We start from the raw sequence: 20,956 nt of genomic DNA, 5'->3' as shown, positions 1-20,956 counted from the left end.
GTATATAAAAACCCTAAATAAATAAATAAATAAATAAATAAATATTATATTGCTGTAAGAAGAAACTGGTATTTGAGGAAAAGAGGTTGTAAAGAGAAGAGTTAGAGATTTTCTGGAGCTGTGATTCTGTTTAATTTCTGCATCTTCTTGAGCTGTCATTTGGCTCTGAAGATTCTACAGTAAACTATTTATTTTTTGGAGCACAACTTAACTTTGGAGAGTGGTTGGTTTGTGTGGAGTGTTCTCAGCCTGGTACTGGCCCTGCAGATTATCCTGCCTCCAGCTCACAACCCCAGAGACTTGATCCCCCTGGCTAGGAAGGTGACCACAGGTATACAGTGGGTTATATTTGCAATGTTGCCTTTTCATAGGTAGGGTTGTTACTGTTCAAGTGCTAGCAATTAGTGCCGTTTTGGTATGGGAGGTTTACTATGTTGTAATTATAATTCAGTTTACTCATGAGGGCCAAGCCCACACCCAACACGCATTATTATAGGCCTAAAGGCTGTCTTTTTCAGTTTTTATTTTCATTTTCTCAGGAATTTATCAGTGTTTATTATACAACTATAACAAAAATGATATTTAGTCAAATAAATGATGAGTCATTTTTTCCACTGAGTTCCCCGCTGTTCTTATGGTAATAAATACTGATTCATTCCTAGGAAAAATAAAATATAAACTCAGAGGGAAAGTCCATACATAGGCCTAATGCCATGTAAGTTCCAAGTGTCTTTTTTCAAATTTTTTGCAGAGTTTTCTGATTGGCACCACAGAAGTGCATTTAAATATGCTATGCATGTTTAAGATATTTTTATCTCATAATGTCATTTTTAATGTAAAAACTGTTATTATAAATGCATAATATTTAATTGTGTGTGGGGTGGGCATGACAGGAGGGGGAAACTCAAGGCTGTAAGGTTTGCCTAGGGTACTTAAATATCCTTGCCTCAGCCCTGGGAGTGGATGGAAGTTTGTGGTGGGTTGGAAGGTAACCATGGAAGATGGAGGAATAAAAAGTTGGCAGGATGTATAAAATAAGAGAAGAGAAAAAAAGATTCCTAGTATTTGTGAATGAATGGCTCTAGGATCTCCGTACTGGTCCCAAAGGAGCAGGAGGAAATTGCTAAGTGAAAATAAAAATTAAAGCACCCCCCCCCCCCACCCCACATTTAAAAGAGTCTCCCAGCTCTTGGTGCATTCAGGGAGAGGGCGCACTTTTTCACTTGGCCATAGGTGCCAAATGGCCTGGCTATGGCTCTGAACTAAAGAGCCAGCACTTGGCTTCTTTTGGAAAGAAAGAAAGCAGGCTTCTAGGCCTAGTTCCAGAGGAACAGAATTCCATAATTTAGGGGTAAAACAACAAAATGCATGTTGCTAGTAACAGTTTAGCTGGCTGCTGCTAATTTTGAAGCAGACAGTAAAGCTTGTTGGGAGGACCGAAGTATGCTCTCGGACATGTGTGGATGCAGAAGCTGTAACAAGTAAGCTGGGGGGGCGGGTATATGATTAAGGCACTTAAATGCAATACATAGGATTTTAACTTTCACTCTGCATTACACAGATAACCAATGCAAATCATGCAGCAGTGGTGACCACATGATCATTTGATCTGACCCTGACCAGAAACCTTGCCACTGTAGGCACTTTAGACTCTAAGGTGGAATTATTAGCAGTTTTATCCCTAATTACCCCTCACCTCACCAGTTTCTGCTCTCCTTTCCCGTATTATTGTGACTTTTTTGTGGCACCAGTTCTTCTTAATACTACTGTTGTTTAAGAGTTTTCTAAGGATCCAACTGCTATAGCTGATATTTTAGCACATCTCAATGCTGATTTTAAAGACATTTATGTTTTAGGAGATTTCAATATGCACATTAATGTTCAACCACTCTCCGAGAGTTGTCCTGAATGGAAGCAACTTATTAATCAGTCCACACACAAATTAGGTCATTCTCTTGACCTTCTATTTGTCAGGCAAAACTCAGCTGTTTTTTTGGAATATAATATTGATTCATTTAGGGTACCATGGTCAGATCACTTTCTGATTTCCTTCAGACTCTCTTTACTATATCTAAATTATGGATCATGCAAGACAGTTCCTTCTGAAAGAAGATTAGTAGGTTTGAAACGGAGTCCTTGAGCAAAGTGTTCTTACCTAAATTACTGGAGTTCACTCCAACTACTGTTTCAGATGCCTTAGACCATTGGAAACATTCTCTTGACTAGGCACCAGACATCATTGCCCCTTTAAAAGCTACCATACTGAAAAGAACACATCAGTCGCCTTGGTACAACTTCAATCTAATCCCATTTAAACAAGATATGAGATAGGCTGAACGCCATTGGAGAAAATCCTTGTTACATACCAATAGATCTACATATCCAAAGTTGAAGAGCACAGAGTCAAAATTGATGATGCCAAGAGAAAATTCTTTTCAGATCGAATATCTACTGCCCAAAATTGCCCACAAGAGATTTTTCATATTGTTAAAAGTTTAACAACTCTTAAGGATCAGACTGGTTAAAAAATCACAGTGGATATTAACGAAATAGGACAGTATTTTATAGATAAGGTGGAGGGATTACTCTCTACTTTACCTTCTTCTGCTGTACAAGAAACAAATGAAGGTAACCCTGAGATTATCTTATGGGACTCTTTTAATGAGGTCTACCCTTCTGAGATACATGAGGTCATAAAGAATCTAAAACGAAATTTTTGTCCACTCCACAAATGTTCCAATGTCTCTCTTAAATGTCTTAAAGATGATAATAGCATATTCATCTCTCAACTGATTAACCTATCTTTTAAAGAGGGATTAATTAATTCCTGATTCACTAAAAATGGCTTATGTTAAACCAGTGCCTAAGAAGTCAAATTTACCTTGTGAAACTCTTAGCAATCTTAGTGTTACGATTCAGCTTGTGGCAGGAGCCACAGGCCGCCTCTCCACCTCCCTTCCCCCATGGCTGGTGCCGCGCTGATGTTTCCTGCAGCAGTAGGAGCCTGTTTTCGTGCCGGCGTGGCAGGAGATGTGCTGGGGATTTCCCTCGTGCAATGGTGCCGTGCTACTGTTCCTCAAGCGGTCCAGAGACCGCCGACGCCAGCCCCATGCGGCAGAAGCCATGCCTCCACCTCCCTTGTGGCCTGGAGACCACTAGCTTTCTCCCTGCACAGCCGGAGCCACGCTACTGATTCCCATGTGGCCCGGAGGCCACCAAGGCCTCCCTTGCCTCCTGCGGGGAGGAGGCCTTCCATCCCCAGTCTCGTCTGGCAGCTGGAGCCGCCCTCGGTCCTTCCTGAGCAGCAGGGAGCCGCAGACTTTGGTCTGCACCGCTGCCCAGAGGCCGCTGACATCGTCGTCCATCCTGTGGCCTGGAGGCCGCAGTCCCTGGATCTTCTTGTGGCTGGAGCCTCCCTCAGTCTTTCCTGTGTGGCAGGGAAGCCATCTCCCACGATGGAGATCCCTGCAGGGCCCAGCTTCAGCTCCTCTTCAGTGTCAGGGTCTGCAGGGCCGCTGTCCAGGGTCCTACAGACTTCCTCTTCCTGCCTTCCCTAAGGCGCAGGACTGCCTCTCTCTGCCCTTCTTGTAGGGCCAGTGAGAGAGTGGGCCCTGGATGATGTCATCTCCTGGATCCGCCTCTTCAGCCTATAAAAGGGTCCTCAGTTTATTCCTTCATCGCCTTCGCAAGGAGCATCGTTCTTCCTGGAGCTGGTCTCCTGAGGATCTCCGCTTCCAGCTCCTGCCTGGCAACCTTGTCCTGGGATCCCATTCCTTGTTCCTGACTTCCTGATGTTCCTCGTTCCTTGATTTCTTGTCTTCATCGTTGTTCCAGATGTTATCCTGATGTTCCGTTCCTTTCCTGAGGTTCCGTCTTTCCGTCCCTCGTGGTCCACGACCAGTCTGGCTGGGCTTGTAGGGTGCGTAGTGGCCCAGTGGTCCGCAACCACCCCGGCTGGGGTGTGTAGGGCACTGGTGGGATTCCTCCATCTTCGGAGCCAAGGGTACCCGTGTCCCTGTCTCGGATTAGCGTCCTTAATGGACAAGCTTTGTCATCCTCAACGTGTGAGCTTCATCTTCCTCAACGGGTGATCCTTCGGCACCCTCAACGTGTGAGCCTTCGGCTATCTCCAAGCCAAGTCTGCCTTTGCCCACAAATGAACTCTGTCTTGTCAGTCCAAAGTGTGGTCCGTGCCTGACCTTGGTTGGCTGTGGAGGGCGCCCTTCGGTACTGGCCTTAGAGTCTTCGTTTACTTCCAAGTCTTAATTGTCCTGCAACATCCTGATGTCTTCGTCTGCCTTGAATCATCGTCTGAATCCTCGTCCTGTGTCTTGTCCTCTGTCCGACCTGCTGCTTCCCGCCGCTCCCTAGCGGCAGTCCGAAAGGGCTTGGAACGGTCGGAGGACCATTCAGAGACCACCATTGCGTTGATGGTCTCAAGAAGCTCGCAGGTTTGGTTGAGGCTCAGGGTAAGGATGTTTCACCGCAAGGGCACATATTTCGTCCCGCGCTGGAGAGCACCCCCTGGTGCTCTCGTCCATCGCAGTGCAACACTTAGGCCCATTTCGAATCTTCCATTCATTTCTAAAGTTCTTGAGAAGATCGTTCTTAAACAATTACAAGAGTTCTTAAATGAATACTCCATTCTTGATTCTCAGCAATATGGGCACCTTGCGCGCGCCGAGCCCAAGGGGAGCCCCGATGGCTTTCCCCGTTCCCTCCAAGGCTGCTCCGAAATCGGAGCAGCCTTGGAGGGAACCTTTTTTGCAATTTCCCCCCCCACCACCACCTTCCCCTCCCTTCCCCTATCTAGCCTACCCCCCCAGCCCTAACTATATCCCCCCCTACCTTTTCTTTCCGAAGTTATGCCTGCCCAAGGCAGGCGTAACTTGCACTTGCCAGCTCACCATCCCCCGGCACAGGCCGCTGTGCTGGAGGATTCGGCCCTGCTCCCGAACCGCCGCCACGCCCCCGACCCTGGACCTCCCATTTTTGAAAGCCCCGGGACATATGTGCATCCCGGGCCTTGTGCGCGCCGCTGAGCCTATGCAAAATAGGCTCGGCATGCGCAGGGGCAGATTTTCTTGGGTTACGCGCATATCTTACGCGCGTAGCCTTTCAAAATCTCCCCTATGGTTTTAGAGCAAGCTATAATACTGAAATTCTCCTTTTATCCCTTTTTGACATCTTCAGAAGGGGATTTGATTCTGGCACAGAATATTTCCTAGTGCAGATGGATTTATCTGCAACCTTTGATACTGTTGATCATGCGATCATATTTTGCTGCCTTAGAGAAATGGGAATTGGCAACTTAATTTTGCAGTAGTTTTCTTCCTTTCTTAAGGGTCGTAACTTTAAAGTCAGAATAGCTGGAGCACTATCGGCCCCTTTTGAATTAAAAACTGGTGTGCCACAGGGCTCTGCTTTGTCAGCGGTGTTATTTAATATCTATATTGCCCCAATCGGTTTTATGTTTGCAGAACATGATGTAGAATATAGAAATTTTGCCGATGACATCCGATTTTTTTATCCCTATTAAAGGGTCGCTCCAAAATACCTTGTCGAAGGTTGCTTTTTGTCTCAAATGGCTTTGCCACAGGCTAAATAATAACAATCTAGTTTTAAACCTGTCAAAAACGGAAATTCTTTATCTAGCTAGATACCCTTTGAATGTTATCCCAAGGACCTTGGATGTGGAAGAAATACCTATTAATATTTCTGAAGAAGTAAGAAACTGAGGTATAATTATGCATACAAGATTAATCCTTCACCCACAAATTTAAAAAGTAGTCCGAAATTCATATTTCAAGAAGAATATATCTTAATTTTGTAGACTTGAAAACAGTCATTCATTCTGTAGTGATATCAGCAGTGGACTACTGTAATTCTCTCTACTTAGGCTTACCGCAGAATATCATGAGAACTCTGCAATATATTCTGAACTCACTCAGTAATGAGAATAATTGAGCGAATTCCAACCTTCCACTACATTATACCCTATCTGGCTAAACATCACTAGTTACCTATTTCTTCAAGAATAAAATGTAAGATACTGAAAAAAGAATCAAAGGTCTTGCCCCTCATAATGTAAATGTGGCTTTGAAACTTTATTGCCCGGTGAGAACCCTGCACTTAACCTCTCATTTGCTTCTAGACATTCCTTCATTTAAGCAAATTTGTTTGGATGAGTCAAGAGAACGTCTGTTTTACATACAGGGGCCAACCCTTTGGAACACTCTCCCATTACAAGTAAAGAGTGAAATAGCAATAACAACTTACAGGAAGATGGTGAAGGCATTCCTATTTGAGCAGGTTTTTAGTTCATACATTTAACAGCAAGCCCTCAGTAGGTTACAATTTTTCTTAGCATCAGTAAAGAGTCAGCTGAACTGTTTTATTATGTTTTTATTATATTTTATGATTGTTTTATGTTTATGTTCTTATTGTTTGTGATTTGATTGATTTTGATATATATTTGTTTATTAATTTATGAATATACTTTGTAAATCACTTAGAAATGTTGATAAACATAAGAACATAAGATATGCCATACTGGGTCAGACCAAGGATCCATTAAGCCCAGTATCCTGTCTCCAACAGTGGCAAATCCAAGTCACAAGTACCTGGCAAGCACCCAAACATTAAATAGATCACAAGCTACTATTGCTTATTAATTACCGTAATAGCAGTTTATGAGTGCCTCAGGGATCTGTATTGGGACCCTTACTTTTCAATATATTTATAAATGATCTGGAAAGAAATACGACGAGTGAGATAATCAAATTTGCAGATGACACAAAATTGTTCAGAGTAGTTAAATCACAAGCAGATTGTGATAAATTGCAGGAAGACCTTGTGAGACTGGAAAATTGGGCATCCAAATGGCAGATGAAAATTGGGCATCCAAATGGCAGATGAAATTTAATGTGGATAAGTGCAAGGTGATGCATATAGGGAAAAATAACCCATGCTATAATTACACAATGTTGGGTTCCATATTAGGTGCTACAATCCAAGAAAGAGATCTAGGTGACATAGTGGATAACACATTAAAATTGTCGGTTCAGTGTGCTGCGGCAGTCAAAAAAGCAAACAGAATGTTGGGAATTATTAGAAAGGGAATGGTGAATAAAATGGAAAATGTCATAATGCCTCTGTATCGCTCCATGGTGAGACCGCACCTTGAATACTGTGTACAATTCTGGTCACCGCATCTCAAAAAAGATATAATTGCGATGGAGAAGGTACAGAGAAGGGCAACCAAAATGATAAGGGGAATGGAACAGCTCCCCTATGAGGAAAGACTAAAGAGGTTAGGACTTTTCAGCTTGGAGAAGAGACGACTGAGGGGGGATATGATAGAGGTGTTTAAAATCATGAGAGGTCTAGAACGGATAGATGTGAATCGGTTATTTACTCTTTCGGATAGTAGAAAGACTAGGGGGCACTCCATGAAGTTAGCATGGGGCACATTTAAAACTAATTGGAGAAAGTTCTTTTTTTACTCAACGCACAATTAAACTCTGGAATTTGTTGCCAGAGGATGTGGTTAGTGCAGTTAGTATAGCTGTGTTTAAAAAAGGATTGGATAAGTTCTTGGAGGAGAAGTCCATTACCTGCTATTAAGTTCACTTAGAGAATAGCCACTGCCATTAGCAATGGTTACATGGAATAGACTTAGTTTTTGGGTACTTGCCAGGTTCTTATGGCCTGGATTGGCCACTGTTGGAAACAGGATGCTGGGCTTGATGGACCCTTGGTCTGACCCAGTATGGCATTTTCTTATGTTCTTATGTTCTTATGGATTCATCCTCTAGGAACTTAACCAAACGTTTTTTAAACCCAGTTACACTAACTGCTGTAACCTCATCCTCTGGCAATGAATTCCAGAGCTTAACTATGCACTGAGTGAAAAAGAATTTTCTTCAATTTGTTTTAAATGAGCTGCTTGCTAACTTCATGGAGTGCCCCCTGGTCCTTCTATTATCTGAGAGAGTAAATAACCAATTTATATTAACTTGTTCAAGTCCATTCATGATTTTGTAGACTTCTCTCATATCCCCCCCCCCCCCCACCTCAGTCATCTTTTCTCCAAACTGAACAGCGATACATAAATTTGTAAATAAATAAGTGAGCAGACCAGAACAGAACCTTTACAGCGGGCAGAGGAAGCAGGGGGTAGTGGAAGCAGGGGGAATTGCTGAGACGAAAGACAAGTTGTTAATAAATGACGAAAGGATCTCTCTGTAAGGTCAAAACTAGAACATTTAAGGGCAATTTTAAAAACTTGTGTGAGGCTGCAGGCCCGTGGGTACTTTCCCTGTGACGTTTCCTGGCTTGGTACTGCAGATTTTGCACCCACTTTTGAGCAGGTACAAAGTCCACACAGAGATTTCAAAATAAAACCAATGTGTGGTCCTTGCTGGTCCTGCTGCCGGCCCTGGCACTGACCCTTTGTGGCACAGGTGAATGTACCTGCTTTGTTCTACGGGGGGGGGGGAGGAACACAATTTTGAAAATTGCCCTCTTAAAATGGACATCTTTTACCCCATCATCTTTAAGCTAAGCTGCCTGCATAGTGTAAAAATGTCTTATATTTCCTTCATGATTTTCATACATTCACTTATCTGACCATGGAAATAAGTCTGTCCCTGAAAAAGATGCCCTGTTCCTCAATTAATGAATCATTGTGATGGTGTAGCTATGCTTTAATTGCACAAACTTAGTTACAAATAGCACCTCCATTAATTAATATATGTACAGTGATCCCTGGGCTAAATGACCATGTACCGGTTTGCAAACTGTGTGGCAGCCTGCAAACGAGTGAAAAAGAAACAGTATTTCATTGCTTACTTGTAGCTGGCTAGACTAAGATTGAGGGAGGTAAAGTGACTTAACCACAGAGAACTATTGTCAAAGCAGGATTAGAATCCATGGAGGCTTGGCTCTCAGCTCTTGCTTCTGCCAGCAGAAGTTTCTGATGATGGATGATAACGGAAAAAAGGTTCCCAAACTGTCTTTCTCAGAGCAGCACTGTGCTTTGGGATATTACAGTACATGCAGTAATGGAATAGATTCATCACAGAGCGATTCTTCCTAGGACTGGACTATTAATAATACAAGTTATGCTCTGAGCATATGCCCGATTCTTGCCTTGAGAAGCCAGCCCCTGAAGGGTGCAACGATTCTCGCCTTTTCCTTCTTTCTGTGTTTCTAGTTTACTGTGTAGCCCATAGAAGTGGAAATAAAAAAAGAGTTTCTGACCAAGCGTGAGCTGTGGGTCTTCTGCCATCCCCACTGACAAATCTTATCTAAGGGTGAAATGGTACAGCTGACACTTATAAAAGAATAAAGGTGTAGTCAAGGCAGTGATGGAGGGGGATGCAAGCCTGTCTGCCAGTACTTGTGTATAAGAAGCTTTAGAGGTTTTGTAAAGGAGGAAAGGTGAGCAGTAAGAAGAAGGGATGCAGCCAACATGCCATGTGAGGGGGGAATTTTGGGCTGTCCCAGCCAACTTCATCGTGCTTCATTTTTGGGCCAGCATCATCTATCATGCCACATTAGCTTCTGTCGAATCCTATGCCTCTTGGACAGAGTAGGTCATTGAAAGATGCAATGAAAGGTGCCTGGATCTCAGTCAGACTGCTGGATTTCCCTCTAGCCAGCTCTCAGACAGGCCTGTGCAATCAGACATCCTGACCCTAGTGTGGGTTTTAACCCACGTTTTAGCACAGATCTTTCAGTGCTAACTTAACTCAGGTATTTAAAAGGGATTTTTTTGCTTGGAAAAAAAATCTGCACTAAAATCTGCATTATACCGGTGCTAAGATTAGCACGGGTACATGGAAATCCTTATGTTATTGAAGGAGTTAGCTATTACTCAGCAACACAGCGAGGCATGTGAAGGGGCAGACTACTTAAGGCACGTTTTTGATAGCTCTGGAAATGTAACTCCTTGGTATAAGGGGGAAAAAAATTAACTCACATTTCTGGTGGCCAATGCTTACTATTGCCGTGCCCATTATGGTAGTGTCTAGCTGCCTCTACCACACTGGGCCGAACAGTATGTACTTTGGTGCTACAACCCAACTTGGGCACAGTCTCACATGCAAGGCCATTTTGGCAAGGCATGGCAGGTAAAATCGAAACTCAAGCTTTTGGAATGTGCTAGTTACACTTTCCAACCATTTGCTGCACCTACCTCTTTTTTATCACACTTTTCAACATTTACTCTAGCACAGCTTTTCAACTTTACTCATTTTTAACAGTTTTTTGGTTTAGCACATTTTTTTTAACTACTGCTCCGTTTGCATGCCAGTTGCTGACTGCATACCGCCTTAATGTGTTTTGTTTTTATTTAGCACGCAAATAAATGAGAATCTGTGCTAAAATTTAGCACAGGTTTTAACCCGCATTTGATTACATCAATCTGATTAATTGTCGCTGTTCTTTGGTTTTTTTTTTCTGCTCAGGTATCCAGGAGCTGTGACTATGTGTTTGTGAGTGGGAAAGAATCTCGAGGTTCCATGAATGCCCGGGTGATCTTCCGCTACGAGCACCTCAGCGCCCCTCTGGAGATGACTGTGTGGGTCCCCAAGCTGCCACTGGAGATAGAATTATCAGATGCCAGGCTGAGCCAAGTGAAAGGATGGAGGGTCCCTATCGTGCCTGATAGAAGGTGCAGTGATGTGCAATCATGGTCCCATAATACAAAAACATACAATATTATTTATTTAAGATTTAGCTCCTTCCTTACCATTCGTAGCTCAAGGTGATTTGCATTCGGGGACAGTAGGTTTTTTTTTCCTGTCCCCAGAGGGCTTACAGTCTAACAGACTGATGCAGAAAGGTATGTTCAGCTAATGCACCATTTTACCCTCTCTTGAAGGCACATTTTGTGCACGTGAATCTGATGCTTACTGCCCATGCAGGAAAGAGTTTTACCTGCACAAAATGTGAGTTCAAAACTGTGAGTAATGCTTAAGCCCCCTCGCACGGAAATCCCTTGCAGATGAGGGCATTAAGCATTACTCCCCTATGCAGAGCAGGGTTTTCTTAATGCTGGAAACTTAACTCCAAGTCTGAGATAGAGTTAAGTTTCCAGCACTGATTAGAAGTGCAGTAATATGCCCACTGCTGATAAAAGCCTAAGCTTCTGCTTGACAACTCAGACACAAACCTATCCCTGTAAAACAAAAAACTAGGCACTAAACAGGTGAGCAGGGCAAATGGGGTGGCTTGGGGATGGAAAAATCCAGAGTCACACAGTATTTCAGGAGAAGTCCAGAAATGGATTCATTATATGGAAAAGTTCACAGCCCTGCGGAAGGATAACCTTTTTAACATTAGGCAGCTTGCCTTGGGGTGGGGCTGATCCTAATCAGTAGCAGACAGATAGCCTTGTGAATAGCAGGGGCAAGTGCCAGTCTCTTTTCTGGTTATTTCCTGTCCAGAAGGGCTCCAAGCTAAGTATATATATATTACTGGCTTAAATCTCTGAAATATAACCAAAAAGACTGGTATATTTGCATTGTTGATGTATCTTTGAGGGGATTGCTCAGATTGCAGCACTGAAGGGCAGAAAGTGTAGAATATAGATATTGATGGTTAGCAGTGCTAAAAGAAAGGATTTAAAAAAAAGCAAAACAAAAACCCCAAAAATCTCACTTAAGTGTACAGAGGATCCTACAAATTCCTTATAACTCCATGTAAGCTAAAATTATAGTGGTTAATATCAACTGTTTAATTCCCTCCCACCCTCCCACCCTACCCCTCTAGCCACCTACCCCAGGGTTTGTTCTTCTAATATAGTCTGGCTGGGATACATAATTGGTAACAAGATAATTTGGTAATTCTTTAGGTGTCCTATATCAAATCAAATGAGCAAAATGTAACAATTGTGGAGCTTTTATCTTAAGGCAAATCATCTGGAAACTTAGGGCTTGCCCCATTTGTTCAGATCTCTCTTCCACAAGAAAGGAGTTGTCTCACCTTAAAGCTGAATTAGCTGCAATAAAGAAAGTATTAGCAACCACCAAGAAATCTTCACCCACTTTTCAGTATTCAGGAATCATTTCCCCATTACCACAGAAAATTCAGAATCCCAGAAAAAAGTGGTTTACAGTGAGCTCAGGTAGGATAAGACCTGTGACCCAAAGACACCCATTCTTCACAGTTGTGCAGTCCACGTCCCCCCCCTCCCCCCCCCCCCCCCCCCACACACACATACACACTTACACAGAGCATACAGGAATCCAAGAACAAATGGATTACAGTGGGCTCTGGTAGAATAAGACCTGTGATGCAGAGACACGCACTCTCTCTCAAGTGACACAAGATCAAAATGCCTTCTCTGTATTAGATAATGAAGACGTTCTAGCAATGGAGATTGAAGTGGTATCTGAAAGGAAAGAAGAAACCCAAGGCACGCAGAAATTCCATAATATAACCAATAGCCATAAGAAAAAGCTCATTCTGCTGGGTGATTCAGACATCAGAGGCACTAATTTGGGAATTCTTTTCAAGGGAAACACTATAGTTAAAAACCTTCTGTGCTCATCAGCTAGTAGAAATGCTATTCAGAGGGTCAATGCAATCAAAGAAGAAAGTAAGGACTCTGAAGTTGATATTATCATCTATCTGGGAACCAATGACCTTGCTGGAAACAACATCCAAGTGGCACAGAGAGATTTCCAGACTCTGGTGAAGCAGATTATCTTTATCTTTATTTGAATTTATTAATTGCCTATATCCTAGGCAATGTACAGAAGAAGACGAGCATAAAATCAGTACATATACAATCCAAAACAATAATTACAGCACATGGCGAAGAATATTGCCTTTTCAGAAGTGTTACCTGTTCATGGAAAGGGGAAAGAGAGGCTATGCCATATAGATAACTTCAATGCATGGCTCAAAACTTGATGTAAGGAACAAAGTTTTGGATATATTGGAGGCTGGGGCCGTGTATGGAACTGTAAAAGGCTCTGTGTCAAAGATGGCTTACATCTGTCTGTGGCAGGAAAAAAAGTCCTAAGTGATAAATTCAAATCCTATGCCATAAGGCATTTAAACTAGAGGACAGAGATGGCAGAAGGAAATTGGAATGTCACCCCCCAAATCTCAAAGAAATGGGTGAAGGGGATAACAAAAGTCAGCTGAATAAGGCACAAAAGAAGTCCAAGAAGAGCAGTAACCTGAATGAGAGATGCTGGAAAGCAATGAGCACAAATGCTCGTAGTCTGGGCAATAATGGTGAAAGCGGATCTGGACATCGTTGCTGTTACAGAAACAACGTTTACGGAGTCACATGACTGGGATATAGCCATTCGAGACTGACTTATTAAGGACAGAAAAGGAGGAGGAGTAACACTTTATGTCAGAAGCAATATCCAAACAATTGAAATGCAAGGGATGTGGGGTAGGGAAGAAGCATTATGGCCTAGCCTAAAAAAAGATGATGATGTTTCCATTTATATCAGTGTGGTCTATAGGCTTCCAGTTCAGACAGGAGAGCTGGATAGAGATCTTTTTGAAGACATCAAAATGATGGGAATGAAGGGAGAAGTGTTGCTCGCTGGAGATTTTAATCTGCTGGCTGTAGACTGGAGCATCATTTCTGTAGAATCTATGAGAAGTAGAGAGATAGTGGATGCCCTCCAAGGGACTGTGCTCAAACAAATGGTAATGGATCCCATGAGGGACGGTGTAATCCTGGACTTAGTGCTCACAAATGGGGATAATGTCTATTATGTTCAGACAGGTGCCCACCTGAGTACAAGTGATCATCTAATGGTATGGTTTGATATTGCAAATAAGATACAAAGAAGTCACACGAAGACCCGAGTTTTGAATTTCAAATATACTGACTTTGACAAAATGGGGATGTACCTGGAGGAAGAGCTAGAAAACTGGGAGAAAATGGGCAAGGTAGAACAACAGTGGGCTAAATTTAAAAGGAGCTATTACAAAGTCAACAAATCTATATGTTAGAAAAGTAAACAAAAGTTAAAGGAAAAATAAATCAATTTAGCTCTCAAAGGAGGTGGCTGCAAAATTAAAGGCAAAAAGATCAGCATTCAAGAAGTATAAAGGTTCCCAAAAAGAGGAACACAGGAATCAATACCTGGTGAAAATGAGGGAGATGAAGAAAGAAATCATGAAATCAAAAGGTTAAGCGGAAGAAAGGATTGCCCAAGAGATAAAGAGAGGTAAAAAAACATTTGTCCAATATATAAGAGAAAGAAGGTGAAATTGAAAGGTGCCAAGGAGCAATCCGAGAAAAATAAGGAAATGGCGAAAATATTAAACAAATTCTTCAGTTTTGTGTTCACTAAAGAAGACCGTGGAGAAGGACCATTACTGGTTGACCGCTCCCCCATATCCATCGTGGGGGGTATGGCCGCCCATCAAGTCATCCTTCAATCGGAACTTTCCACCCTTCTAGCGGCAGATGCAGTAGAACCAGTTCCCCACAAGCAGTGGGGCCACGGTTTCTACTCAAGGTAATTCCTCATCCCGAAGAGGAATGGCGGCTTGCGCCCCATTCTCGACCTCAGGGCGTTAAACCATTTTCTCGTTAGAGAAAAATTCAAGATGGCCTCTCTAGGTACACTGATCCCACTCCAAAGAGGAGACTGGCTCTGCTCCTTCGACTTAAAGGAGGCTTACGCCCATATTGCAATTGTCCCGAACCACAGGATGTTCCTCCACTTTCTGGTTGGGACAGCACATTTTCAGTACAAAGTGCTGCCCTTTGGGCTGGCTTCAACCCCACACGTCTTCACGAAATGCTTGGCGGTGATGGTATGCTCGGTCTACGTCTTTCCGTACCTGGATGATTGGCTGATCCAGAGCAAATCATACTCCGGGGCCATGAATGCTCTAGCCTTGATGTTTCAGACCTCACAGATGCTGGGATTCGTTATCAGCTTTCCCAAGTCACATCTCAATCCATCTCCATGGCTGGACTTTATTGGTGCCAGGTTGGATATGACGTGAGTGAAAGCTTTTCTGCCCAGGGATCGAGCTGTCGCCCTCTCCTTGCTGGCTACCCTCGTTCACAACAGAAAGAAGGTACCGGCATGTCTGCTGCTCTGCCTGCTGGGCCACATGGCGGCCTCAATCCACGTGACCTCTTTGGCCCACCTCCGCATGAGGGACCTGCAGTGGGCCTTGCGGTGTCAGTGGTGGCAGGCATCCCAGGATCTGGAAGCACCAGTGACGATCACAGACCTTCTCCATCTCTCCCTAACCTGGTGGGAGGCCCTGTCCAATCTGGAACTAGGACTCCCATTCCAGCCTCACCATCCCAGGTGACCCTCACCACCGATGCCTCGCCCCAGGGGTGGGGGGGGGGGGTGGGGGCCCACACGGACAGCCTGCATACTCAGGGCCTTTGGACTGCAGCTGAATCCCGCTGCCAGATATATTTTCTGGAGCTGTGGGTGATCTGGTACGCTTTGTGGGCCTTCCAGGACAGGCTTCCTCCAAGGTCATCCTTATCAGAATAGACATCCAGGTGGCGATGTGGTACATCAACAAGCAGGGAGGTACGGGCTCCTTCTCCCTTTGCCAGGAAGTGATACAGGTCTGGGATTGGGCCCTCTTCAGGGGGATGTATCTACGGGCCATATACCTGCCGGGCCACCTAAACATGCTGGCGGACCGCCTCAGCCGGTCCTTCCAGCCACACGAGTGATCTCTGAACCTGGCGGTAGCAGCCAACCTCTTCCGTTGCTGGGACACGCCAGACATGTTCGCCACTCCCCACAATCACAAGCATCTTCTACTCCCCAATTCTGGGGAAGAATCATCTGGCCTGCAACACGTTCTCCCTTCACTGGGGACAAGGTCTTATGTATGCATACCCCCCAATTCCTCTCTTCTCGCGGACTCTGACGAAGCTGCAAGAGGGGAAATCATGATCCTGGTGGCACCCTCCTGGCCAAGACAAGTGTGGTTCCCTCTGCTCCAAGACCTGGCCATGAGCGCACCAGTTCCGCTGGGGACGGCTCCTGACCTCCTATCGCAGAACCAGGGCCCACCCGAACCTCCAGGCTCTGGCCCTCACAGCGTGGATGTTAAGCGCATGATCCTCCAGTCCTTGCAGCTCTCAAATGGTGTTTCCAGGGTCTTGATTGAATCCCGGAAACCTTCTACCCGAAGATCTTACAACTCGAAGTGGAAGCGTTTCTCCGCATTGTGCGGGGGCCATGGACTGGACCCTTTCTCCTGCCCGCTCCCCCTCTTGCTGGACTATCTGTGGCATCTGTCCGAGTCTGGCCTCCAGACCAGCTCGATCCAAGTACACCTCAGCGCCATCAGCGCCTACCAGCAGGGTGTCACCAGGGCGCCCATTTCAGTCCAGTCACTGGTTGGGAGTTTCATGCAGGGCCTAGTTCAACTCAAGCCCCGCTTCGCCCGCTGGCAACCTCGTGGGATCTCAACGTCATCCTGGCGAGGCTCATGCGGCATCCGTTCGAGCCTCTCAAATTCTGTGACATGACGTTCCTCACCTGGAAAATTATGTTCCTGGTGGTGATCACTTCCGCTCTCAGGGTCAGTGAGATCCAGGTCCTGGTTACGTACGCTCCCTACATGAAATTTTTCCATGATCGTGTGGTACTCCGTACGCATCCAAAATTTCTGCCAAAGGTGGTGACTGCTTTCCACATCAACTAGTCAATCATCCTTCCCACATTCTTTCCATGGCCTCATTCACACCCAGGGGAACGTGCACTTCTCTCCCTGGACTGCAAGCGAACCCTTGCTTTTTACTTGGACCATATAGCGAGTCATAGTCTACCCATCTCTTTGTGTCCTTCGACACCAATAGACTTGGAGCAGCAGTGGGGAAGCAGACCCTATCCAACTGACTGGTGGATTGCATTGCCTTCTGCTGCGAGCAGGCAGGCCTCCAGCTGGCTGGCAGAGTGAAGGCTCACTCTGTGCGGGCTATGGAGGCATCAGTGGCCCATCTGCATGCGGTCCCTGTCGCCAAAATCTGCAGGGCTGCAACCTGGAGTTCTTTCCACTACGTTCACGGCTCACTACTGTGTCAACAGAGATAGTCGCCAGGCCAGCGCTTTTGGCCAGTCTGTCCTCTGCAATCTATTCCAGTCCTGAACCCAACTGTTCTCATTGTGCTCTCTGTGGGGCCAAACTGCTCCTGTTTTCCACAGTGCCGCAGTTGTGTTGTGCCCATTGCACCTTGGTGGGTTTCTGTGGGTCCCTCTGATCACAGGGGGCAGTCTGAAGTTCTGTAATCACCCACATGTGAGGACTACCTTCCTGCTTGTCCTAGGAGAAAGCGCAGTTGCTTATCTGTAAAAGGTGTTCTCCTAGGATAGCTGGATGTTAGTCCTCAGGAATCCCGCCTGCCTCCCCTTCGGTTTATTGTGTTATTTTTCTCGCTATGTTATGAGACTGAAGGGGGGTCTCGCATATACGTACGGATAGTGGCAGGCTGGGCATGCTCAGTCTGCCAGTCAAAGTTTCCCGTGCTGGGCTCCATCTGATGATGTCACCCACATGAGGACTAACATACTGCTGTCCTAGGAGAACACCCGTTACAGGTAAGCAACTGCGCTTTCTTGCCTGCCCTAGCATCATTTGATTTGAAACAGCTGGTAAACTTCCCTACACTTAAAGGAGGTCAAATGTTAGATTTGATATTTGGTTCAATAAATTTATGTCAAGGTGGTGATGTAATTGTTTCTGGAGAGAAGGAAGTTTTATGGTTGGATCATAGGGTGATAGATTTTTCATTCAAGGTAATGGATGCAATATGGGTGAATACAGATAATGTGGTTAGGAAATGGCGGGGTTGAATTGACCCTAATTCTTTTTCTACTTCTTGACGAAATGAGGGATCAGATTCTTTGGGCAAGAATGTAAACGAGTTAGTGAGTAATTAGAATCATTTGCTTATCTGGGTATTGGATGGGGTGGCCCCAGAGAAAGTGGTTGTTAGTAAATCTAAACCTCTGTTACCTTGGTTTACTTTTGAGCTTGGTGTTCAAAGACACTTAGTAAGGAAGTTGGAGAGGAGATGGCTGAAGACACATTCTTGGAAAGCCAAGTTATCCTGCGTAAGGCTGCCAATTGTTGTTCTTTGACTATTATTAAGACTAAGAAGAAATGTTTTATGACTCAGATTGTGAAAGCAGAGAATGGTTCAAAACAATTGTCCAAGATAGTATAGGGCTTAGTGGGGAATTACTATAAATTAAATGTTGGTATTCTGGATGGATTAGATGGGAATAGTTTTTGAGTATTTGGATGATAAAAATTAAGGAATGAATGTTGTACTGACTTGAAAGCGAGAAAAAGAATTCAATATTTGGTAACAGAGGATTTAGAAAGGAAGTTGGTGTTGCAAATTTCTGATAACTTTGCACTCCGAAATCAATTCCATCTCCACACTCCCAGAACACTCCTAATTTATTTCCAACCTTGAAATTCCTCATACTGTTTTTCTCCTTATCTTCAAACCATAAAAAATTTCCACCAGATTCTGACAACCATTAATACTGGCTTCACGTGTACCTTCAATGGCAATACCATCGTTCACGGAAATTCTTCAAACCACATACAGCAATCCGTACAGCACTGTTGGTATTTTATGTTGGGTGGGTGGAGTGTGTGTTGTATGAATGAAGGGAGAATGTATGGGGGATTTTAAGAAAATGTCTTTTGAGCATTACTGGCATATCCATAAGATAATTATTTATATGTGCTGATGGATGATAAATCTGTAATAACTTTTGTATTATGTGGATGTTTATATGAGCAAATACAGTTGTGAAACATTTAGTTATGTGAATTAATAGAGAGTTATATAAAAGATATATTTGAAATATTGTTATTATTGATTGTACACTTTAACAAATGATTGGTGTAGTGTTCCCTTTATATTTATAAAGAGTATGAGGACTTGGGGAACAGAATTTCTCTCTGTGTTGCATTACCATATAATGTTAACTGTAATGGACACTCTCAGCAGAATTTGGCACCAGTGGAGGTGCGTCTATTAGAGAATTATTTGGCATTCAGGAAAAAGGTAAAAACCTGGTTGTTCCTAAATGAGTAGGAGAAACCTGTGTAGTAAGAGTGAGGTGGGAGAATAAAAGACTAAAGTGATTAGAGAACGAAGGCAGGTAAAGGAGTGGTTGGGTTTAAGTGAGGAAGTGTTATCTGTAATTTATTTTGAAGTAGTGGGGTTTTTTTTTAATAGAAAATTCTGTTTATTTTAGAAAATACACTAAAATACAGAGAATGACAAACCAAACCATACAAACCAAACTGTCCGATGTCATTTTTTTTTCAGTTAACAGCGGGAGCAACCCACATTCCCAATAACTGTTAGCTGCCATCTTACGTCACACTCTTTCTAGAGTTTGTTACCACTAAAGAAAGCACCCATGCATTTGTTCCTTATGCGCTGCGCTCCCTGGATGTACAGAAGAGTGCATTATACTAATAACCAACCCCCAACCTGAACCTACCCTCTCCCTCAGTCCTCTCAGGATGGGAATCCTAACAAAATGACATGGCACAGAGGAAGGAACAAACAGTGTTGCTAATAACTCAATCACAAGGAAGACAGGCCCGATGACAAATTAGGTGTAATTATCACTACAGACTCTGACAGGGAGGCTTTGAATATGTTTCCCAGATGTTCATAAATGACTTCCTATGGTTAAACTGAATGCCACAAGCTAGATTCTCTAATTGCATCATATCATATGGAGCAGATTTTTCCAATAGGTCGGGGTCCGATATCGCGCCACACTCCCAAAATAACTTCCGCACTAAAAAATCTTTCCATATAAATCTGGGACCTAGGCCTCTAGGAGTTGCTTGGGAAAAACTATCAAGCAATATAGCATTCAATGAGGAAGGTACAGGCGGACCAGTTAGATTTCTAAAATAACAGAACATCGTCCGCCAATAACTCTGTAACAGGGGGCAGCTCCAAAATACATGAAGCAGGGTACCTTCCGCAGTCTTACATCTCAGACGCCTATGAGTGTCTGTGATCCGCACTCTTAAATCCCGAGACTGCGAAATATATGCTTTGTGTAAGAATTTGAACTGTACTTCCCTATAGATCAGCCACCAGTCATGTCACAAAGGAGACACTGGAATACTGTTTCTAGCATAGGTAGGCAATTTAGCGCTATCTGCATTCAAGAAAAACCAGGGGTGATATGGTTTGAAAAAAGGGACTCCATGTCAAAGTCCACATAAGAGGTTTTAAAAAGCCAATCCTTAAGCAATTGAGCCAGGCACGCATGATTGGGAGTGCCAGACATGCTGATTTATAATCTGCTCTGTTGTCCTTGTCTCTGCAACCATTGCAAGGAAATTGTAGGTTTTGCACCCTACCAAAGAAAATGAGAGAAGTAAGTGCCAAGGACGTTGACATTTTTTTTTAAAAAGAAGTATTGGGAGAACCTGAGGGACATTCACCCACTTAAGGAAAGGAATAATTTTTTAAAGGTTAACCTGCCCCGTGATGGTAGGAGGCAATGCATGCCATTGTTGCAGTTTGGTTTTGGAAAACCTAGCATTTCCGATACATTACACCTATAAAGATCTCCAGGATTTTGCAGCAGGCAGATCCCTAAATAGGTAAACATTCCCGGTGCCCACTAAAGGGAAATCAGCTCCCCATAAAGTTTTTACCATAAGGGGGAAGGCTAAGGCTTCGGTCACATCATAATTTAACACCAGACCGGAGTAACCCCCATAGGTCACCAGTGAACACCACCAACTTAAAACACCTGCTTCCTGGCTGTACCCCTTTTATATCCTCCTCTAGTTGCACTTGCAGGAGCAAAGGCTCCAGTGATAGGAGAAATAAAAGAGGGGACTTTGGGCATCCCTGCCTGGTACCGCGAGGCAGCGGAAATGCTGCAGAGAAAGTCCCGTTGGCCATCACTACTGTTGT

General features: G+C 43.9%; 1 protein-coding gene across 1 annotated transcript in view; it reads left to right on the top strand.

Moving 5' to 3' along the window:
• The window catches only part of TMEM132E (transmembrane protein 132E), a 1,436,548-nt gene that overhangs the window by 1,356,732 nt on the left and 58,860 nt on the right, over window positions 1–20,956 (top strand). The window contains exon 6 of the mRNA XM_029613101.1: window positions 10,473–10,678. Coding sequence (XP_029468961.1) covers window positions 10,473–10,678 — 206 coding nt within the window. The remainder of the gene's footprint in view (window positions 1–10,472; window positions 10,679–20,956) is intronic.

Source organism: Rhinatrema bivittatum, chromosome 8 (genome assembly GCF_901001135.1).
Source record: "Rhinatrema bivittatum chromosome 8, aRhiBiv1.1, whole genome shotgun sequence".
NCBI classification, from domain to species: Eukaryota; Metazoa; Chordata; class Amphibia; order Gymnophiona; family Rhinatrematidae; genus Rhinatrema; species Rhinatrema bivittatum.
This window is presented reverse-complemented; position numbering and strand designations above follow the sequence as displayed.